The sequence below is a fragment of the Procambarus clarkii genome, chromosome 14 (genome assembly GCF_040958095.1).
Source record: "Procambarus clarkii isolate CNS0578487 chromosome 14, FALCON_Pclarkii_2.0, whole genome shotgun sequence".
Classification (NCBI taxonomy): domain Eukaryota; kingdom Metazoa; phylum Arthropoda; class Malacostraca; order Decapoda; family Cambaridae; genus Procambarus; species Procambarus clarkii.
The window spans coordinates 4,486,501-4,505,278 of NC_091163.1; the positions used below are offsets into that span (position 1 = coordinate 4,486,501).

The following is an 18,778-nucleotide window of genomic DNA, read 5'->3' on the forward strand; positions in this document are numbered from 1 at the left end:
TGGGGTGTGCATGCCATTATGCTATTCTGTATGCATATTTTAATTACTATGTAAAGAAACAATTGCTTTGTTTGTCTATATCAATATGTACTAATTATTCATTAAGTTAGTTTAAGATTACTCTTGTCACAATGTAGTGCTCCATTGTTGAAATAATAAATATTGTAACTTTGGCAATTTATTCGCGGGGCAAGGCAATGTGTTTTTTGACTCGCATATTGTAGTTCAGTAGCTGAGCAGAAACCAGGGAGATATCATCTTGGAGTTAAGTCATTCTTTTGTTCTAGCCATATACATATATTAATATTGATTTAATGTCTGGAAGTTACAGTGATATTTTTAATGTGATATATATTGTGACCATATAATCATCTGTTTGCTTTTGAGATTTATTGAATATAAAATGATATATATATGCTTAGTCTTTATTCTTCAGTTCTATGAAGATTCTATTTTATGCTCATTACCCATTAAGGGGTTATACTGGTGATTCGCTATTGAGAACAGCAGTTGTGTCGTATCCCTAGACTTATTAAAGTTTGGCTGCTGTAGGATCACGAGCCGTAACGTACGATAGGTAACAAATAGGTCCTCCTTCGTACAAATATGTTGTCATAAACGAATTTTTAAACTTTTTTGGACAGTCCGGAAAAAATAAAGTTAATGAATCAAACTTAAATACTGAGGCTTAGTATAGCTGCTATAGCACATATATGTACCCTCAGATGGCGTTTATTAGGCCAAAAATGGTTAGGTTATAGGTTTTATTAGTAACATAGATATAACTTTTCCGGTTTGTTCAAATTCAGTAATACGAAAGTCAACTTGATATTGGTCAATCCCGACTTTTTTGTACTATCGACCATATAGTTACTATAAGTACTTTCATTTTAGGAGGCCTGAACTGATAATAAGTCACTAATTCCAGAAAAATCCCTCAGCCTTCCTAATCTAAATCTTTTAGATTAGTGCTAAAAGACAAAAAAGTCTGTTAGGTCTACTCTACTTCCAGCCGTTAGTAAATCCTGGTGCAGCAATTATGTTTCTTGACTGGTCGGCAGGTCCTCTGACAACAGTGAATGCCGAGCTGGTCAACGCCTGGGTGAAGGTTGGTGATGAGGGCGAGCCGGACCAGCCGGATATCCAGCTGTTCTTGAGCAGCGTCGCCACCACGGCGGACAGCGGCGCCCTCTACCCCGCGGTCTGGGGACTGGATAGGCAAGTGAGTATATCCTTCAGCTGTCACCTGGATTTTCAATGTAGCTGAGCCTAACATTTTAAAAGCACTACGACCACCTTCTGTGGTTGTTCAATAAATCTCTGAACTGTATGTTTGACAAATCTCTCACCCTGTCCATGGAGGACAGAAGAAAATGTATATATGCTAGTTAGCATTGTAAATGTGTGGCCACGTCTGTGGTAGAAAATAATAATAATAAAAAAAAACTGGATTTTCAGCCGCGCATCAAAATCTGTTTTATATTTTGCGCGACAAAACGCTTCGCCTATCACGCTACAGTACTATTCAAATGTCATGGAACTAAAAGGATGACTATATTGTGTTCGTCACTATCCTGGAACCAGTCAGGTAGCGCACCTTTGGACACTCTCCAGCTTGCTTTTGTGCATGTCAGAATTGATCTGACCCATGTACTACGTGGTTCTGAGTGACTCCTTGTGAAGATATATGAAGGCAGGCCACATTTTGGCCAACCTTCTACTTGTAGGCAACGTTATATGGCAAAATTAGTAAGGGAAGAAGTAGCTTCGGCAATGTGTCATCCTATTTATTCCAATCCGATCATGTTGGTTATGTACCCAACAGCAACTGCTGTTAAAATTTGGGTGAGGACGGTTTGAATGTCTCGGGCTCAGAATACACTTTTACGGTCTAGCTTTACGAATACTTTACATTCCAATTAGTACTTCGACGTGTTAAGTGTTCGACAGCGCCTATCGTAAGTACTGTACATTTGCTCAGGATAAGGATTCATCAAGCCTATAAATATTCACTTACGAAACCTGTTCATCGCTCCAAGATCACGACGGCTTGATCCTTATCACACAGTTGACGAGTTTCGAGATTTCACAGCCCAAGGTTATTATTGTTATAACAACTTCGCATTGTCTCGGGGCTCATAAACTGTTTAATAAATGTAAACAATGCCGCCATGGTTGTTGAAAGAGGTACAGGTTCACCCTCCAGAGGGACATCAAGGCTACCACACAGCCCGTCCACCCGTTTCAAAACGTCATGTTGTTATAGATTCAGCTACTCGGAACAAGTTCCAAGTAGAACGGGCTATGGTGAGCCCGTAACTTACCTGGCACAGGAGCGGGGCAAGTAGCAAGGGCTATGGTGAGCCCGTAGTGGACTTACCTGGCACAGGAGCGGTGCAAGTAGCACGGGCTATGGTGAGGCCGTAGTGGACTTACCTGGCACAGGAGCGGTGCAAGTAGCACGGGCTATGGTGAGCCCGTAGTGGACTTACCTGGCACAGGAGCGGTGCAAGTAGCACGGGCTATGGTGAGCCCGTAGTGGACTTACCTGGCACAGGAGCGGTGCAAGTAGCACGGGCTATGGTGAGCCCGTAGTGGACTTACCTGGCACAGGAGCGGTGCAAGTAGCACGGGCTATGGTGAGCCCGTAGTGGACTTACCTGGCACAGGAGCGGTGCAAGTAGCACGGGCTATGGTGAGCCCGTAGTGGACTTACCTGGCACAGGAGCGGTGCCCCTCAAAACGTCAAGAAAGCGTTTAATTTAAAGTGTCCTCTCCTCTCCTAACCTCAACCCGTCCTTACACAATAAGGTCTTTTTCGCTCGTATGCGCACTAAGGCTAAAAATTGCCGTACTAGAAATTGAAAGCGGCTCGCGAAAGCGACGTACTGTCCTGTTTTCTGTTTTGGGTCTTCTGGCTTAGGCTGTTAGGTTAAGGGAGGACACTTTAAATTAACAGTTTTCATGACCTTTTGAAACCTTAGGAGAACCTGCTGCCCTCCTAACCTAGCAGAGGACCCAAAACTTGTTGTTGTGGGTCCATTTCACTTGGAAAATGAATTTCCATTTCCTAATACGCCAATTTTTAGCCGTAGCGCATACGAGCGAAAAGCGACGCTACTTGTAAGAGGACGGGGGAAAAACCCCATTGGCAATTCTAATGTTTTCTATTCTCTTCTAATTAAAAATTTCCAGAAATTTAAGGAGTATTTCAAGAGTATATACGGCAAGGCAGCCTTCAGCATGAGACCGACCCTGGTCCACCCCAAGAGTCGGGGGACAGTCACCCTCAGGTCCCGGGACCCAAGAGAACCTCCTAACATTGACCCTAACTTCCTCAGCCATCCACATGACGTAGCCATGCTGGTTAAAGGTAAGTGTAGTTCATTATTTTGTTTTCATTCTTCAATTGTCAACCCATCCCTGAAAAAGGATAGTATTTACATCAACTACTTAGCTCACGGGATGGGTATGGGGTGCATAATAAAGAAATTGAATACTTAGTTGAACGTACAAAAATAAAATGGTGCCGCCAACAATGTTTTGTTAGGTTATTATGTTTTATCATTTTGATAGAGGGCACGAACAAAATACTAATCATCCCAAGGCCCAGTATAACACCTACATATATTCTATGTTAGGCTTGATATCTTATATTAGCCCTAGGATTGCTTATTTTGGCATAGAACAGGTTAGGTTATAGGTTCTTTAGTTATGTGTCCATTTTTTTTTTTAAGTACGCCATTTGAGCTAATTCTGCAATATAAAGCGTAAAGTTTTTGGTCCAACAGTCTATTTTCGTACGCTAGACCAAATAGTTCCCATAAGTACTTTTATTTGGAAGATTGGCTGTCATATGTTTAATAAATTTGGTTCTACTGGCAAGAATTGCCTCTTTTCAAATCCTTCCTTCAGGATACTAGTTACATCCAACAGAAAATGGTTCGTCAACGGACATTAAAACGTACCTAACCCAAACCAACTCAACCGAGCCTAACACAGCCTAGTCTAACCTAATACATCCTATCAATATTATACAGTTTTTAACAATCAGAAAATGAGCTTCGTCGAACTTTCTTGTGTACAATTTAACCGTATTCCATCCCCCCCCCCCTAAAAAAAATATGCCTACTTCCGCAAATGATCCACATATCTCGGAACATAACACATCGATTAATTCCTCGGGATAAAAATATAACAACCACACTTTCCTAATTTCTCTTTCCAGGAATAAATTTCACATTGGCACTGGGAAACACGCCTGCCTTCACTCGCCACCTTAGAGCAAAGTTCTATGATAAGGTGAGCACTCGATGATTTCAAGTCACATCGTACCTAAGAGGGTTCGCCAATGAATTTAATTAGAGCAAAACCTAATCTAACCTTACCCAACCTAACCTCCTAATCTAACCCAAACCAACCAAGCCTACTCCTAAGGTAACAATATATATTTTATATATATATATATATATATATATATATATATATATATATATATATATATATATATATATATATATATATATATATATATATATATATTTATTAGTATATTTTGGTAGCAGTCTTTCTTGTAAACATATGTTGTTGAATATGACCGAAAAGGTAAGATTAATAATTCTAACTAATTCTAAGAAAGGAATTTTGGAGAATTGATATTTTTATTACCACCGACAGTGAAGAAAAACATAAGAAATATTGAGAAAATTCGTGTATAATATATATAATGTCGTACCTAGTAGCCAGAACGCACTTCTCTGCCTACTATGCAAGGCCCGATTTGCCTAATAAGCCAAGTTTTCATGAATTAATTATTTTTCGACTACCTAACCAAACCTAACCTATAAAGATAGGTTAGGTTAGGTTAGGTAGGGTTGGTTAGGTTCGGTCATACATCTACGTTAATTTTAACTCCAATAAAAAAAAATGACCTCATACGTAATGAAATGGGTAGCTTTATCATTTCATAAGAAAAAGATTAGAGAAAATATATAATTCAGGAAAACTTGGCTTATTAGGCAAATCGGGCCTTGCATAGTAGGCCGAGAGGTGCGTTCTGGCTACTAGGTACGACATATATATATATTCGCCTTGTATATAATTTGACCGCACCTCGAATCAACAACCCAAGTCACGTAGCATGTTTTATACAGAGCAAAAGGTCTTCTCGCTCATCAAGTCGCATTTTTAATGTAATCAACACATCCTTAATAATGGGACGTAACAGTACAAATCAGAATGCTGTAATATTGATGCTTTGATTGAGAGCTATGATTGTTCATGGTGTTATTTCGTCATTTTCTGTCCGCTTTCCCACACTCTCTATGGACCGTAGGCACTATATTGGGGGTCGTTTATAATCTATGAATACTCCCCATATGTTCACCAGTGTGTAAAATGCTGGAAAAACAATCTCACTGGAAGAAACACGTCATTTAATATTGAGTCGCTAGGCAGTTACAAGGTAGAAATAGCTACTCTATCCCTTTGAGATGTATTTCTTTCTTGTCTCAATAAACATACTTGAACTTGAAGTCACATTGTACACAAGACGGTTAGTCAATGATTTTTAAAACATACCTAACTAAATCCAACCTCACCTAACCCAAACTAACCTAACCTAACCAAACCTAACCCCAAACTAACCTTACCTAATCCAACTGAACCTAACAGCCGAAACTAAAGATATGTACGATTCTAACCTTCGTTTTACGAGAGAATTCAGTGCCTATGTATCCTAACCAGCCCTGTTAGATAAGGACTGGAGTGGGTTGCCAAGCTCAATCAATTTTTTATATATTGTAAAATTTTTGGGAAAATTTTACCCGAAGATGCCTAGTGTAGATTGCCACTATATTATATATATATATATATATATATATATATATATATATATATATATATATATATATATATATATATATATATATATATATATATATATATATATATATATGTCGTACCTAGTAGCCAGAACGCACTTCTCAGCCTACTATGCAAGGCCCGATTTGCCTAATAAGCCAAGTTTTCATGAATTAATTGTTTTTCGACTACCTAACCTACCTAACCTAACCTAACCTAACTTTTTCGGCTACCTAACCTAACCTAACCTATAAAGATAGGTTAGGTTAGGTTAGGTAGGGTTGGTTAGGTTCGGTCAAATATCTACGTTAATTTTAACTCCAATAAAGAAAAATTGACCTCATACATAATGAAAAGGGTAGATTTATCATTTCATAAGAAAAAAATTAGAGAATATATATTAATTCAGGAAAACTTGGCTTATTAGGCAAATCGGGCCTTGAATAGTAGGCCAAAAAGTGCGTTCTGGCTACTAGGTACGACATATATATATATATATATATATATATATATATATATATATATATATATATATATATATATATATATATATATATATTAGTATATTTTGGTAGCAGTCTTTCCTGGAGACATATATTATTAAATATGACCGAAAAAGTAAGATTAATAATTCTAACACGAATTTTCTCAATCTTTCGTACATTTCTTTTCACTGCTGGTGGTAATTCAAAAATCAATTCTCCAAAATTCATCCAAAAGAAATATATATAAATAAAAATGAATTTTGGAGAATTGATTTTTGAATTACCACCAGCAGTGAAAAGAAATGTACGAAAGATTGAGAAAATTCGTGTTAGAATTATTAATCTTACTTTTTCGGTCATATTTAATAATATATATATATATATATATATATATATATATATATATATATATATATATATATATATATATATATATATATATATATATATATATATATATCGTACCAAATAGCCATAATGCACTACTTGGCCTAGTATGCAAGGCCCGATGGCCCGAATTGACTAACAGGCAGTGATTTTCGCTACTTTCAAATATTCATTTTCAAATTAGTTTATTTGAATTAATATTATTATATATAGAACATAAATTACTGACGTTAGGCTAGGTAGGTTAGGTTTGATCAAATTTCAATATTAGTTTTAACTCTATTTTTAACACTATAGCGACCCCAATTCAAATACATAACTAACCTACGCTTAAAACAATCCATCGGTATGGGGGTGTCTAATAAATGAACTAAACTATAAATACCAAAGATTCGAACAATTCACATTGTCTTAATACCCGCATCAAAGGTTCTGCCGGAGTGTAGGGAGCTGGTGTATGGGAGCGAGTCCTACTGGGAGTGTTACATTCGTCACATGGCCACCACCACTTTCCACCTGGCTGGTACCTGCAAGATGGCGCCTCTCTCGGACCCTCTTGGTGTTGTAGACCACAATCTAAGGTAAGTTTCTCCTGTAGTATTACAAGAATGCGATAGTGGAAATGCCCAACACGATTTGCCTTACCTTGACGTTACCTCAAAGTGGTTCCGAAAAACCTATGATTCGGTCTTTGACCAAGCTTCCAAAGTAAACGGTCAAACGTCTTTGTAAACAGTCTTATGTATGAATTACAACCCAGTTAGTTTGGTATCCGTTGGAGGTGTTTAGGTTGGCATTGGGCTTAACGCCTATCAACCTATGGAAGGTGATTAAGCCAACAGCAATTACTGACCAACCAGCAATTAAAGTTTAGTCCTGGACATAGTCCAGGACTAAACTTTACTAGTAAACTCTCAGTATATGGTTTCACACAACGTAATAGTGTTCATAACTGTATCACAATCTTTTTCACTGTTCATAAAGACAGAAGGCACAAGTACACAATATTTCTTGATTTAAAAACGCCTTCGATATTACTAACAAGGACGTGACCCTGTATGAATTAGCTAGAACGGATACAGGTAGTCAGTTGTTACAATGGATATGAGATTGTCTTTCCAACCGCGTGTCCTCTGCGCTGTTCCAAGGCTACAAAAGTGAAACTAAATTAATGCAACTATGCACCCCACAAGGTGGAGTACTAAGTCCCACATTGTTCAATATTCTAATTCCATGCCCAAATAAAATCATTCCCAGCTGGTCCTACAAAATCACTATTAGCTATGCAGATGACAACCTTGTGCATACTAAAACCCACCGCGAAATGCAAATAATCTTAAATTATATACATACAGCTTGTGAGAGCCTTGGTCTTGTAATCAACGCTGCAAAAACTAAAGGTATATAACAGTCAAATTGGCAAAACCAAAAGTGGACATCAAAACTAAAAATGAATAACATACCAATAGACTGTATCCTCTTACAAAAAATACCTTGGCGTATCATTCCTCTGTATCTTAACTGCAGTCAAAAAATTATATTAACAATGCAAAGACAAACTCAAGGCTCTCAGAACTGTAGTTGGGGTACAGTCCTCATTACGGTGTTAATATTAGAACCGCAACAATGATGTACTTAACATATAAGGTCTCTGATACACTATCATGCACCAGCTTTAGTTCTGCATAGTGGCAAAAGTATTGATAGACCGGAAAAAATGCAAAATGAATTATATTTGGCTGTCCTATAACCAGCAAAGTTCTCAATATGAGGAAAGAAATATATATAGCATTCAAGATAGAATATTTAAAATTAATCTTATGATGGGACTAAAGCTTCTGCATGATAACAAAAACAACATTGTGTAAGTTGAACTGTTAGAACACATACGCAATGGAACTAGTGAGCCTAAATGGATTCAAAAAACAACCACTCACATTAAAATGGTGGGACTGCACGATGTATGTAAAGATGAAAGTGCAGCAGTGCCTTGCACTTTCGCAGATAGTGCCTTTTGATATCCTGACGCCAACATATCCCACCGAGAAACTAATCACACACAAGCCTCATGCTCAGCTTGCTGCTAAATTAAGTACCCCTTGAATGCGTATACAATGACAATCTACAAACTAAAATGAACATTACACGGACCATATACACTGACGGATTACTCAATACAGATACAGCATGGGCATGAAATGTTATTTTTGTTCGTCAACCCAATGGCAGCACAATTGGAAAGGCTGTAAAGATTTGTAACTGGGCATCCACCATGCAAGTTGAACTGGTAGCAATACTGGTAGCACTCAAAATTATTGACAACACTAATGTAGACAGCATAATTATTTCAGACTCCCTTTCCTCACTACTAGCATTATATAGTTTACAGTCAAGTAATAACGTGCTTGTCTCCGAAGCCAGACACAGATATATACGCATACTTAATAAGGAGGTAAACATCAAAATGTTATGGAGTCCCCTCTCACATTGGCCTGTAGGAAGATGATAAAGTTGGCGCCCTTGCTAAGATTGCCGTAAATATAAAGACAATGTTGAACGGAATCTTGTGTTATGAAGATTCGACTTGAGAATGGCCCAGGACGGACCGAAACGTCGTCGTCCCTTCACTTTCTAGTGTGTGGTCTGGTCAACATACTTTAGCTACATTATTGTGACTCATCGCCTGCGCTTGTGTTATGAAATAAGTACCTTAAAAGTTGACCAGACCACACACTAGAAAGTGGAGGGACGACGACGTTTCGGTCCATCCTGGACCTTTCACAATCGACTTGAGAATGTTCCAGGACGGACCGAAACGTCGTCGTCCCTTCACATTCTAGTATGTGGTCTGGTCAACATATTTCAGCCACGTTATTGTGACTCATCGTCTGCATACCTTAAAAATGTCTGTAGACGAGAACTCTTGCATTATTTTAAAGAAAATAAAGAGTGCAAACTGGAACTAGCAAGTACATTGGTCCTCACAATGAAATGTGTGAAGTAAAACACGTGTATGGGGGCAAGTAACAAAATCAGCAGACTAACAGACGTTGTCACAGCTCGAATAAGACTTGGCTACAAGTATATATAGCAGTTGGGCTAGTATAGGGATATGGATGAAGTAAAGTATGCAGACTAAGACAGGGACACACACTAGAGCATTACATCTTAGACTGTGATGAAATTGATCTATTTAGAGATAAATCTAAACTCACGTTGCATGAAATAGCAAAGCATATTATTACTAACGATAAAATATCTGAAATCCTTACACTGTATCCATGTTTCGCTTCCTGTAGATATATGACATGAGGTTAGGAAACAAGCAGTGTAGTGTGAAGACTAATAATAATTACCAGCAGCTTTCTTATTACCCTGTAATACCACCACAGCTAAAACAGTTAGGAATTAGCGAAAAGACCTACCATTAATGTATAATAATTAACTGTTAATTCATAGCTATTGAAATGGAACAATCTCTGAAACCACCTGATATAATAATTATAAGGTGTGCAGGATAGACATAATTGTTAATGTAATAATCTCCGTTGAGGTTTAAATAAAGACCTTTTTTGCCCTCTATACTCGTTTTTGCGCTACCGCTCACAGGAAGAGTATCGGGTGAACAACAAACTTGCCGCCTCCGGCAACAACAATCTCAGTGTAAATATATATATATATATATATATATATATATATATATATATATATATATATATATATATATATATATATATATATATATATATTGGTGTATACTGGCAGCAGGTTTTCTTTCAAACATGTTTCATTGAATATGACCGCATATTCTGTATTTATTATTTTCTGGTTTAGGGCTTCTATCCCTCTAACTATTTTCTTAGCATCAGGGCTTAATTGGAATAGGAGTTCTCCAAAACTCATTTTCGTACTTTTAAGGTGAAGAAAAGAAGTGATTTACTATAGAGTGTATTAAACTTATTTGTATAATTTGCACGACGTTTCGAACCTCCATGGTTCATTCTCAAGTGAACAATCTTACAATACTAGTTGATTTTATACCCGCATTAGGTCAGGTGATAATACAATGAAGGTGAAAAACATGGGGGGATACATAAGGGATAAACATAGGGGCTGCAGAAGGCTTATTGGCCCATACGAGGCATCTCCTATCTAAACACAAAGATTAATCCAGTGTAATTGGCCTGTTATGTTGGACATTGTCTTCTGTGTTGGCATCGATATGTTCTTGTCTTGTCCTTACTCTCATGGTGGGTAGAGTAAATAGTTCCGTGATTTGGGTGTATATATATATATATATATATATTTATCCCTTGTTGGAGACGTTTATCAAGTCAGCTCTTTGGTGTATAATACCGTATACATACATACATACATAACGATTTAGTAAATTAGAGAAATGTATGCCATGTATTTACATGTATTAAAACAAATAAGAATGGGAAACATTCTCACATGAAATTTTATATAAATTAGTTAAAAGGACGGCTTTGATATTCGAATATTAATGTCTGAAATGTAAAAAATTAATAATTAAATGTATAAAATGTTCTATAAAATTTGATCAAGAAAATGTTTGATATCTAAATCTAAATATGAGCTAGATTCACAAGGACATTAACATGAAATTACCGACATGAATTATAGCATGACTTCAAATGAAACCTAAAACATTGGCTAATTGCATTTTATCGTCTGACCCTTGACATAATTGTCCAAAACTAATCAGGATCCAGTAATCATTGTTGTAAGAGCTTGCAGCTCTCAACCTATCCTATAGAACTGAGAGTACTTATGCAATCCTATAGAACTGAGAGTACGTATGCAATGCTATAGAACAGAGAATACTTATGCAATCCTATAGAACTGAGTACTTATGCAATCCTATAGAACTGAGAGTACGTATGCAATCCTATTGAACTGAGAATACTTATGCAATGCTATAGAACTGAGAATACTTATGCAATCCTATAGAACTGAGAGTACTTATGCAATCCCATAGAACTGAGAGTACTTATGAAATCCTATAGAACAGAGTACTTATGCAGTTCTATACTTATGCAATCCTATATGCTGAGAGTACTTTTGCAATCCTATAGAACTGAGAGTACTTATAGCAACCATTTGCGTCAACGTACAAAAATGGACTGTTGCAGCCAGCAAGGTTCATGTGCTATTAATTTTGTAAAAAGCGCGAAATAAATTTAGCCAAAAACCAAACCTGAACATTCCTAAGCCTAATATAGCACATACGTACAGTACTAAATTAGGCCTAAGATAACATACAATATGCCAATGACTGGTTATTTAGGTCTAGAACTAACTATGTTCTTTAGCTATTGTTCTATTTTTAAGCATGCCATCTATGCAAGAGGATACGAGAAATCTCAGTGTATTTCAATAGCATAAATACTATACAAGAGGATAGAACACCAAACTACTAGCAGGAGGATACTGTCCTCTTGAATAGTACAAAACGGAAACTTTTTTAACTCTTAAAATCATAAAAAAATGCTGGGTGTCACTGTCGGAGTCAATATTTCTTAAAAGAGAGGCAATGTGCCCGACTTGAGCAGCATAAGACAGGACACATACTGCTTCCCACACCTGTATCATTCATCCTTAATAGTTGGGTGAAACTAGCCCCAAACGAAAGACATTATCTTTTAGGGATATAGATATTTTTCCACTCAAAATCTCTCTCTTATACATGCAGTACTAGTATTTTATATAACTGTTAAAAGACTCACATAATTTCATCGATGTTATTTTAATTGAAATGCCTTAAACTATTATAACTGGTGGTGTAGAGTGCCTTAGGTGTATGAACGTGCAACCACAAGACAGTACATATATGACTTATTGCTTATATTCAATATTTCGCTTATAAATAAGTATATATGTGACATATTCCAAGTCATGTTTTTTTCCAAGGCACTAACTCTTCCTCTCAGTTTTATTAAACAATAGAGATTTTATACAACATTTGACAATATCCTAAGTTATTTTAAAATTTATTTAAATATTTTCGTTTTCTTTTATAAAACTGTAATATCAATATAGGTATTGGTTAAGTACAATTGTAATATCTTAACATACTAAGCAGGTTAGGTTAGGTCGGTGTTTTCTATTCAGCTTTTCAAGGTAAACTCAAATATTCACAATAAATTAGTATGTCACATATGCACTTATTCATAAGCCAAATATTGACTATAAGTGCGAGAACGGGTTGGAACGTGGGTGTTTGTAATGATAGTAGGTAAAGATTCTTCCCACTGACGCAGGGTACGGGGTACACAGTACCTTAGGTGTATGAACGTGAATGTTTGTAATGATAGTGGGTAAAGTGTCTCCCCACTGACGCAGGGTACGAGGCGTGTCGAGGCTGCGGGTGGTGGACGCCTCCATTATGCCCTTCGTCACCACGGGCAACACCAACGCTCCCACCATCATGATTGCTGAGGCTGCCGCTCACATCATCAACACACACTGGACAACTACCAAATAACTATATTTTCAATAAATCTAAATTTATTCTGTGTTGCTGTTTTAATGCCTCCGGGTGTTAATTATTATTTTCTTAATTCTTGGTAAATTATCTTAGGAACATTATGAGATAGAAAGCCCACGAAATGAAAGAACATTTTCAGTCATCTCAGCTTGGGGGATGGCATTTATGCATATATAAATTGCGTGTGCATTCCACTGCTCATGTTCTTATTCACTTGATGGGGCGATAAGAGTTGCTCTCTTAGCCTTGAGTAAGAATGATACAATCTTAAGTCGACATGGCTTGCAGTCTCCCTCAGCGAAAGTCTACCTACCGTACTACGAGGTCATAAGTATTGAAATCGAATAATAATTACCCAAGTAGGTCATTTTAATCACAAAATGCCACCATCTGTTACAAAATTTACTTCACCGAGGATATTTTTTTCCTCGAAATTCACTGATAATTTTTCCAATGTGCCTTTTGAATCCGCATATGCCTCAGAAGGCACGTTTGGAAAGCAAAATTCCCGATAATTCTAAAAAATCAGGGCACTCAGCGAGTAGGTGCGCACGGGTAGCGGAACAACTCAGGTCTGACGGTATGGTGCAGATCTCTGTTCCACTGAGTGACCATGAGTTCCTTTTTGTGCAACCTTGTAACCTATCTAATAGATAGGTTACAAGGTTCCTACTCCATGTTGCAGTGACAGGTGGCAACCTACGCAATTTGTTATTTATTAATAGATAATAAATCTTCAACAGCTGGGGGATTATATTATGAAGGACAGAGTAGAATGCCAAGTAGGGAATACGCCCTTTGGGAGATGATATAGGCGCAAACGTCCACTTGAACAGCGGCGTCTATGGGGTCATTAGAGGTACACCAATATAACTGAGAACCTATAGTAAAACTCGGTTGTTATAAATTTGCTTTGGATCAGGTACAGATATTGTTTGATTGCGATCACTTCGTGCTAAAAAAAAAAAAAAGATGAAAAAACTAGGGCCATGAAAGGCAACAATCAACCATAAGTGGTGTTGCATTAGTTATAGAGTTAGCATACACAGAAATCCAATTACTGAGCATTAATAATGTCTCAGAGTTGTGAATAATCTTAAATTCCCCAACCCATTCCCTAAGCGATAGTACTTGTACCTACTATAAATAGAATGTACAAACTGTGGACAACTGCACCCTCCCAAAAAAAAAACAGGTTTCTTCAGTTCGTTGTACTTTCATCTGTGTACTAATCAGTGAATATCACAATCACAAAACCATTATATATGATTAATTCACACTACATAACAAATAATGCAGTTAAAGATAGGCAATAGTTAAAACGGTAAACATATACCGGATTATTGGTTTAATTAGTGAGTGTCGTACGCCAGTTACAACGGCCCATTGATTTAAAACTGTTTTTGGCCACAGCGAGCGCACCCAATGCTTAAAATTGTTGAGGAATCACTATGCATGCACGAGTCTATTGCATATCACCATGTAATCTATTTCATAATGATTATCAGATACAGTACATCGGTTAATCGACTATTAAGCTAATAATTGGCGGAGAAATATTGGGTTAATAATTGTGATTAGTCAACTGCCCCGTTGAAAGGGTTCATAGCGTTCACCTTGTGACAATCTAGTTTCAAGATGTACTACAAATAATTATCGTTACCCATCTGACCAAGCTTAATAAATAAGCTCTCTATAAGTAAAAATGATATATAATGCGAGATGCCTAAGGTATACAACAGATGAATCTGACATAAATGAGACATAGAATATTATCGAATTCAAAATTATTAAATGCTATTATTGAAAGGGTCAGTCAAGTGGACGCCTCGAGAGGGAAGCATTTTACTGAAGGTCAGTTGAGTACATAGGAGTATATGGTGAAGTAAGGTGAATCGTAGTCTAGCACCTGGTAGGGTACATACCTATTCAGAATCTCCGAATTCCCGTATATCAGTGATATATTTGAAGATGAGTTCTCCGATATCGGGCAGGAAGGATTATACGGGAAAGATATATATTTTGTTAAAGACTCCTAGAGAGAGCGGCTAAATATGTGTCATAGGCTTCGGCTGTTAAGAACCTGTCAGTGATGGACATACGAAACACAAAACTGTGGTTATGGAAGACCTTCACCTCGTTCACATTCTCCTGTCTACATAACATAGATTCTGAACCTCAATATTGTTCCAATATCCACGCAATTTGTAAGCCTACATTTTTTCCTCCGTCCTAGGAGAAATGCATGATGATGGGACGGGGGGAAGGAATAACGCCCAAGAGGGCGTTTTCGGTGTTATTTGTCAAAATATCGGGTAATACCGAAATAATTGATAGATCCAATGACAATAGAAGACTAGACATCATTGAGGCGCTGCCTATCAAGAAAACTAGACCACCAATTAATAACCAGTTAGTATAAACAATTACACTACCCACTTCAAGACTCTGGGCCAAGGCAGAAGCAGGACCGAATGATCCTGCGACAGGAACGGTAACAACCAGAAGAGCAAAAGCTGCTAACATGTCACACTCTATGTTGATACATTTAATAACTTATCAATATCCCCAATTTAATGACATTCATCCATGTTAACTAACTCCCTCACCATAAGAGGATATAAGCCGATGGTAAGCACGCATAGCCACAAAGTTACAGCACCGCTTCTGTGCCAGGTAAGTCCACTACGGGCTCACCATAGCCCGTGCTACTTGCAACTTTTTGTTCAGAGTAGCTGAATCTAAAACAACAACGCGATAGAATTTGTCTTTGAATGTGTGGAGTGACCTAACGAAACGCATCACTAGGCGTCAGACCCAATAAAAAGTAAAAAATGAACTTTGCAGTTAATTTTTCAATTTCCTGATGCAGTGAAGAAAAACGTAAGGAATATTGAGAAGATTCGTGCCAGAATCATAAATCTAAAACTTTCTGTAGTTTTCAACGAAATATGTTTAAAAGAAAGACTGCTACCCAAATTATTATATTATATATATAATATAATATATATATATATAAAATATATATGTATATAAAATATATATATACTGTATATATATATATATAATATATATATATATATATATATATATATATATATATATATACTGTATATATTTATATAATATATATATATATATATATATATATTATATATATATATATTATATATATATATATGGGGGACGAAAGCACAAAAGAACATAAGAATAAAGGTAACTGCAGAAGGCCTATTGGCCCATACGAGGCAGCTCCTATCTATAACTACCCGATCCCACTACATACAAAGATTAATCAGGTGTTCAGAGTAGAATAATTAATCTTACTGAAAGGTAAGATTAATTATTCTAACACGAATCTTTTCAAGATTTCTTATGTTTTTCTTCACTGTCGAGGGTAGTTGAAAAATTAACTCTCCAAAGGTCATTTTCATACTTTAATTATGGTCTGACGCCTTGAAGCCTTTCGCAAGAACACTTTTTACATTTTCAAAGACAATTTTACATACTCAGATCGTGCTTATATTCGGTTTTGGGCGAGGTGACAGGAAACAAATCAATGGGAACAGACAAGGTAGTTCTCAACTACCCCCGACAGTGAAGAAAAACATAATAAATTTATATACACATATAATATCACATAATTTCCCAGCATAGCAGAGGAAACTGCCTCTTCATTCTTACCTTCATTGTGCATCACTCTGCATACAGCCTATTACGACCGGTATGGAGTTCAACCCAAACAAATGTCTAGCCACCACCCGTACAACCCGTACCCAGCCCGAGAGCCTCAGGCAGGCAGGCAGGTAGGTAGGTAGGTAGGTAGGTAGGTAGGTAGGTAGGTAGGTAGGTAGGTAGGTAGGTAGGTAGGTAGGTAGGTAGGTGGCAGCTAGCTGCTAGACCTGCCGATTCCCTGTTACATACAGATCACCACCGGTTACGTTGCCGGCTCATCGCTTCAACTCTCGGTGACATGGGATGTGATGTCACCCTCGAGGGTGTAAATACCCATCATCCCGGTCACATCAGTTTTTTTCCTATGCTTAGGGGGAATCCACATTACGGTCTCCACACGACGTTTGCCTGCTAAAGCTGCTTCGTGTCCAGGTTGTGTAATAGGTGTAAATAAATAATTTCACTGTCACTTGAATTTTTGTGTTAAAATAAGTTGATTAGTGTTATTATTATTATTTTTTTTTTCTTATGTGCAGGCGATGAGTCACAATAACGTGGCTAAAGTATGTTGACCAGACCACATACTAGAAGGTGAAGGGACGACGACGTTTCGGTCCGTCCTGGACTATTCTCAAGTCGATTGGGGGTCCAGAACGGACCGAAACGTCGTCGTCCCTTCACCTTCTAGTGTGCGGTCTGGTCAACATTTCTCTTATGTGTTAGCCAAGTGTGTGTTCAATCAGGGGTTTTGGGTTCTTTTCGTGTGTTATTTGTTCATTTTGATATTAAAGGAAATTGTCTTAATTTTTTTACTATTACTTCACTCCTGTGCAATTTTCACACTGCAAAGGCCACTGGAAAATTTTGTTTTTCTTAATGCCTAGTGCGTGCCACATTCCATCTGCCCACTATAGCTGCACTACTGAGTCAAGTCACAACATATCATTATATATATTATATAATCATTTTGAGGCAATGGAGTGTCTCGAACTCTCATTCTGGTGAATCCCATACACCTGCCCAACCCGACTCAGCAGAGGCAGACCAAGCCGGAACTCTACTGAATTCAGTGCGCGGTTCTGGAGGCCCCAAACAGGAGCCCAACCAGGGTTTTAACATTCGACCCGACCACACTCTGGCCTATGGTAACAGTGTTCACACTCCTGCGCCCCACATCACATAGCAATCTCCAGAACCTCCAAGTAAATTCAGCAGAGTTCCAAGTTGGTCGGCTTTATCTTCTTACTAGAAGCGGTTGGGGAAGGTGTCTGGGATTCACCAGAACATGAGTTCTGGTATTCACCAGAACATGAGTTCTGGTGAATCCCACCAGAAATGGAATTTTTTGTAATCCCACCAGATTTCCCTTTCTGAATCCCAAATTTCCATTTATGGATCCCATCAGAAATGGAGAATCCATTTCTGTACATTTGAGCAATAGTTTCTATAGGTACTATAATTTTTTGGATGACAAATAAATAGACCGATACTCCAATACCTACATTTCAAGCCATTCTCCTGTTTAGATAGTAGTTTTTGTAACTATGAGCACCATAGTACAAATATTGCCGTTCTAAGCAATTAGTAGAACTTTGTACTATTCACTTTATAGTCTAAAAAAATGAAGCTAAAAAACATACTTAAATATTCCCAGGCCTAGTATAACACACATATGTACTATATTAGGCCTCAGATATCGTGTATTAACCATAGGAAAGTTAAGTTAGGTTAGTTTACCTTTGCAACGTAAGTAGAAAATAGTTTTCCGGTTTGTCCAACTCAATTGTGCCGATTTCTACTTTCTAATTGCGTTGTAGGTCGGTATATATATACTATGGTCTTCATCGTTACTATAAGT

The 18,778-nt window shown here is 37.3% G+C and overlaps 1 protein-coding gene across 1 annotated transcript in view; it reads left to right on the forward strand.

The window, feature by feature from the left end:
• The window catches only part of LOC123770088 (glucose dehydrogenase [FAD, quinone]-like), a 24,720-nt gene extending 11,451 nt beyond the window's left edge, over nucleotides 1-13,269 (forward strand). Inside the window, exons 9-13 of the mRNA XM_045761762.2 lie at nucleotides 1,062-1,222; nucleotides 3,196-3,373; nucleotides 4,229-4,302; nucleotides 7,164-7,315; nucleotides 13,101-13,269. Coding sequence (XP_045617718.2) covers nucleotides 1,062-1,222; nucleotides 3,196-3,373; nucleotides 4,229-4,302; nucleotides 7,164-7,315; nucleotides 13,101-13,242 — 707 coding nt within the window. The 3' untranslated portion in view covers nucleotides 13,243-13,269. The remainder of the gene's footprint in view (nucleotides 1-1,061; nucleotides 1,223-3,195; nucleotides 3,374-4,228; nucleotides 4,303-7,163; nucleotides 7,316-13,100) is intronic.
• Nucleotides 13,270-18,778: the final 5,509 nt, after the last annotated feature.